We start from the raw sequence: 5,431 nt of genomic DNA on the forward strand, positions 1-5,431 counted from the left end.
CCACACACCCCCTCCCCAGGGCTGGTCTAAGTAGGAGGTCAGGGAGTGCAAGGCTTTTCCATGCTGTCTGTATCCAGGCACCTCGGGGTCCCTGTGGGTGAACCTCTCCCCATTGAATGGAGAAAAGTCACCTGAGGTCCCCTCCCTGGCCCCAAGAGAGCAGCCCCAGCCCCAGCCCAACTGCATGTGTCAGTAGCTTGCATGAGGGGGGACCGGGGAGGCCCGTCTGGCTGTGTAGGTGGCAGCACAGATGCAAGTGCCCTCAATGGCTTAGCACAGAGGCAGGGAGGGCCCCATGCTCAGTCCCCACCCACCCCAACTCCCAGCTCTGAGCCCCAAACTCTGAGCACCCAGGGCCAGCTCTGAGTCCTCCACCACTGAGCCCTTCTCTGCCATTTTCTGATTCTGCAGTCTTTCTTATCGCTTTCTTCATCCGCCCCTTCCCTACCAAGTCTCCTCCCTTGCTCTGTCCCCAGCACCCCCTTCATTTCCCCACCAGAACCTCATGTCCCTGGGGCAAAGCTCAGATGCTGGAGCTTGTTGCAAAACTCGGAGTTCCCTCAACCCGTCCACAGGCAAAGGACACAGAGCAAATCCCCCCTTTCCCTTCCCATCCTTCCAAAGGCCCACCCAGCCAGTCCTCAGGTGCTCCATGGGCTAAAAAGGCTTGGAAAACTGTGTTCCCTCCTGCCTGGAACTGAAAATGACATCGGAGAGGGGCAGGGGTCAGAACAGCAGACGCCTGCTGGGCACCAGCGTAGGAAGGGCCAGGAGCATCTGGGGGCCAGTGGGCAGAGGGCCAGGCTGCAGGACCCCTCCTCCTGTCTGCATCGCTGGAGTGGTGGTCCTCAAAAGTCAAGCCATATTGGAATCTGCAGGCTGTGGCCCAGGAATCTGCATGTTTTATAAGCACTGGGTTGGGGGAGGGGTGCAGACCACCATTTGGGCAGTGTAGGTGCTGCATGGGGGGAGGGCTTACTCTCATGTCTGTTCCCTCCAGGGAGGAGTGAAGGTCCTGATCACAGGCCCGTGGCAAGAAGCCAGCAATAACTACAGCTGCCTGTTCGACCAGATCTCAGTGCCTGCGTCCTTGATTCAGCCTGGGGTACTGCGCTGCTACTGCCCAGGTGAGAGGCCGCCCTGGACTTGGCATCAGCCTTGGGGCAACCTTGGGCAAGTCTCTCTGGGCCTCATTTTCCTAGACTGTAAAGGAGTGAGTCCTGGGTGGTCTATTCTTATGTCATCTTTATTGGCTTATGAGTCATGGGATGTATCAAACAGGACACAAGCCCCCTCAGCTGGGCCTGAGAAGGGAGCACGATAAAGGGACTAATTAAAGGACCAATAAGCCATGTTGATATACGCAGAGACTGGTGCCAGCAGGAGGCAGCTACCACCCCTCAGCCTGAAGGGGAGGAGGTGGGAGCCGGGGTACAGAAGCTGGTGAGACCCCACGGCCGGGGCAGGCTAGAGCTGCAGCTAGGATTGGGCACCTCTGCAGGAGAGGCAAATCTCTCCTTCTCCCTCTGACCTCCTGCCAATGCCTCCCAGCCCAAGCCAACCAGACACTGAAGGAGCCCAGGCAAGGGAGTCCACAGGGTGGGTCTCCCTGGTCAGAGCACAGCAGAGAAGGACAGAGAAGCCTGGCTGCAGCAGGGAGGGTCAGGTCCAAACTGAGAATAACCAGCACAAACTCCTTGGAGAATCCGATGAAGCTGTCTGCTCTGGGCCCAGAATAAAGCACATGCACAGAATTTCCTTACACTTTCAGGGGCTCAGTGACCTCCCAGAAGGCCAGCCAGGAGCCACTCTGTGTTGTCCCCTGTGCTCTGACATCCACCCTCCCCTCTCCCCAGGACTCCATCATCTTGGTGTCCAGCTAGCCCCTGACCTCCAGCTGTCACTGTCTCCCTGCCTTGTCAGCTGGATGAGGGCAGGGACTGTGAATTTCTTGGTCCCCAGTGTGTCCCCAGCAAAGTGCCTGGCACATCAGGGATCATCACGAAAGTGAAGGAAGGAATCTCTAGGAGGCTGAAGTCAGTTTCTAGAGCTGGCATTTCTGTTCCCTGGGCTGGTGTTGGGACAACCACTTGGCTGGCCCCTCACACGCATCATTAGCTCCAGGGTTGGTGTGTCCATCAAGCCCATGCAATGAGCAAGAGAAGGAGGACAAGGTGCATGGGTAGTGGGGGAGGGACAGGGGAGGAGAGGGAAGGGGAGGAGAGGGAAGGGGAGGAGAGGGGAGGGGGAAAAGGCCTACCCACAGGGAGGGACCACCCCAGATTATCCAAAGCCAGGGAGCCTACAAAAGGAGAGAAAGCTCCCTGTGGAGGGCAAAGAATGGTAAAGAGAGGTGGGGACAGGGCAGGAGCAGAGTCTGCCGGGGCTGGGCAGGCCAGCAGGGCTCCTCCCAGGTTCTACCCAGGGAGGTCTGATTGCCCCCTGGGCCGCCCCAGCTGTCTGCCTCCCCCCACCCCCTGCACCATCCCCCAGCGTTCTCTCCGGCCACCTCTCCTGCCGCCCCAGAGCAGAATGTCCCCACACCCTGGACTGAGCTCATATGCTCAGCCCCTACTTGAGCCTAGCACCTCCTTCATCACCCACATGCAGGGAGCCAAAGCTGGCGCCTGTGATGGCCTCCCCCACTGGCCTTGCCCTGTCCCCCTCTGCCCCCAGCAGCTCTGCTCAACCTGGAGCTCCGCCATCCTGGATGCCAGCCCAGGCAGGGTCAGCCAATCACAGCGCAGGGACGTGTGCGGTGAATGCAGCACCCCCAACCCTGGGGTGGGGGTGGGAGAGGGCAACATGTTATTAAACTGTTCACTTATCACCTGCCGCTAGAATGGACTTGCTGGCCTATAAATAGATGCCACTTCCTGTACCTGGTTCTTGCCTGGCTGGAGACTCAGACTTTCCCTGTCCTCGGTTATCTGGCCCCTTCCAAAACAAGGACTGGCCTTTGCATGCCCCCTGGATGATGTCCCAAGTTGGGACTTGGAGAATCTGGGGGCTGGAGTCAGTCACACCTGGGAGGGCATCCTAGATCAGCCAGTGACCACCATAGACTCCAGCTGGAGCTGAGCTTGAAGGGTAAACAACTGAAGCCAGAACCGAACTGGCCTCACCCAGAACAAAGGCCCAGAGGCCTGTGAGCACAGGCCAGACCAGACCACCATTTGGGCTGGGAATGGTTGTGTGTGGGTGGGGGTGAGGGGCACACAGGGAAGCATGGGGAAGGGGCACAGGGAGCAAACAACCACTGCCCACTGGCCTGGCACACCCTGACCAAGAACCAGGTTCTGCCCTGGCAGCTCCCACACCAACACGGGCAGCAGACGACACACAGGTGTGGAGTCTGTCTTCCATAAGAATCCAGTGGTGCTCACAGGACAGGGGCAATCGACTGAGTCAGGGGCACAGATCTCAGGGGCAATCGGTGGTGAAGGAGGGCTTTGGACTTAGACAAGGCAACCAGGTCAGGAAAGGAAAGAGAAATCCACCAACGAGAAGATTGCTGACTGGACAGCGCCGCCCTGGATTCCTAGGAGGTCACCAAAGGACAACGATAAAATTCAAAATGAGGTGAACAAGTGCACTGTGTTTTAAAGCAATTCATCCAGCATCTAGTTATTGAGTGGCCAGACCATGCGGGCACTGACCTTGGCACTGGACCTAGAGAGGTGATAAGGACAGACCCAGTCCAGCTCTCATGGAGCTTACATTCTACTGCAGGGAACAGAAAATAAACCAGGAAACAAAGATATAACCAAGATAGCTGGTGAAAACTAAATCATGACACTAGAATATGGTAATGGGACAAAGAAGCTTGGAAGAGGGTGGTTCCTTCGGATACACTGATAAGGGAAGGTCTCTCCCAGGCTGGGACATTCAGCTGGGACCTGAATGATGAACTGGAGCCAGCATGGGACAGGTGGAGAAGAAACGTCCAGGCAGAGAGAAAAGGAAGTGCAAAGACCTTGAGGCAGAAATGGACTTGGCGGGTTGGAGGAATAGAAAGCCAGATGGCTGTCCACAGGAAAGCTAGTGGGGTGAGGGAGTCAAACATGATAAGGTTGAAGAAGATGGCAGTCCTTCTAGGCCGCGGGCAAGCGTTTGATTTGATTTTACTTGCAATAGAAAGCCATTAGACAGTTTTAAGTAGGGGAGTGGCATGATCTAAATTATGTCTTTAAAAGATGATGCTGGGCGTGTGGGGGAATGGATGGTAGGAAGAGGCAGAAGAACGGAAGCAAGGAAAGCACTGGAAGAGGGCGGGGTGGGGGTTAGAATATGGCTCCTCCCTGACATCATTCCAGCAGGCACAGGTCTCGGGTGTGCTAATGTTGTCCTCAGCCGGAGGCTAATGCAGAAGTCTAGGCAAGAAATGATGGCAGCTTGGACTAGGGCAGTGGAGACAGAAGCGGAAGGACGGAGGATTCACTGGGGAGGTCAAACTGGTAGGGCTCCCTGATGGACTGAATGAAGGAGGGAAGCTTCTGGGTTATGGTCCTGCATGGCTAGGCTGCTGGGCTGGGCCCAGGAGACCATGATAGGTCCTCTCCACTCCATCTCTCTCGGGGAAGAAAGGGATGCCTTTGAGGCTGCCACCATGCCGGCGTCACTACAGCCTGTACCTGTGCCAGGAGATGGAGGGTGGGAGAAGAGCAGCAACTGACAAGGCCCTGTGGCTGGGACATTTGGTACCACAGAAGCCTTGAGCTCCCCAAAGACTGGCTGAGGGGTGGAGGCTTGCTAAGAGGAACAGAGGGGACTTGGGTGAGGGTGTGTGTGCTGACCACTGTTCCCTCCTGTTGGTAAACCAGGCAAATCTCCAGGGAGGCAAGTGACTATGAGCTTGGAGGTCTGCCCAGGGAAGCCGTACTAGCCATGGGAGGTTCTGGGCGTGGCTGAGGGTGCCTTTCCAGAGAGGCGCCACAGGAGGTCCTGGGTGACTCCCCCATCGTGGATTCCAGGTGGCTCAGGCTGTGGCCTGGGGCTGGGTCAAGCCAGGGTGGGAAGCACAGGGGAAGAACCCCAGGCAAGGCCGTCCTGACGACATGCACTTGCAACAATGGCAAGACGGCCGTTGCCATGAATGTATAGACTGGGGTGGACTGAGGCCACAAGTCATGAGTTGTTTTCCCGTTGGAAGTGGGATCTGCATTAGCCTTTCTCAGAGGAAAGCCGGGGCTTCACTCTGCCCTGGGAACAGCTGACTTGGATGCCATCCTCGAGTCTGTAAGCTTCTAAAAACCAAGCGCCCAAACAGTAACATGATCCCCACATGTGTCCTCCTGGAAGCCTGTCCTCGGGAGGCCCTGGGCACCTGGTGTTCCAGAAAAGCAGGGCAGAGAGCACATAACCCTGACAGCCACCCGGGGATGAGGCCCGGCAGGGCGCGCGCGCGCGCGCGCGCGCGCACACACACACA

The 5,431-nt window shown here is 57.2% G+C and overlaps 1 protein-coding gene across 1 annotated transcript in view; it reads left to right on the top strand.

Annotated features, from left to right (window-relative positions):
* CAMTA1 (calmodulin binding transcription activator 1) overlaps positions 1 to 5,431 on the top strand; it is a 1,148,791-nt gene that overhangs the window by 1,052,859 nt on the left and 90,501 nt on the right. The window contains exon 10 of the mRNA XM_023739374.1: positions 1,001 to 1,127. Within this exon, the coding sequence (XP_023595142.1) occupies positions 1,001 to 1,127 (127 nt within the window). The remainder of the gene's footprint in view (positions 1 to 1,000; positions 1,128 to 5,431) is intronic.

The sequence above is a fragment of the Trichechus manatus genome, unplaced genomic scaffold, assembly GCF_000243295.1.
Source record: "Trichechus manatus latirostris isolate Lorelei unplaced genomic scaffold, TriManLat1.0 scaffold00133, whole genome shotgun sequence".
Classification (NCBI taxonomy): Eukaryota; Metazoa; Chordata; class Mammalia; order Sirenia; family Trichechidae; genus Trichechus; species Trichechus manatus.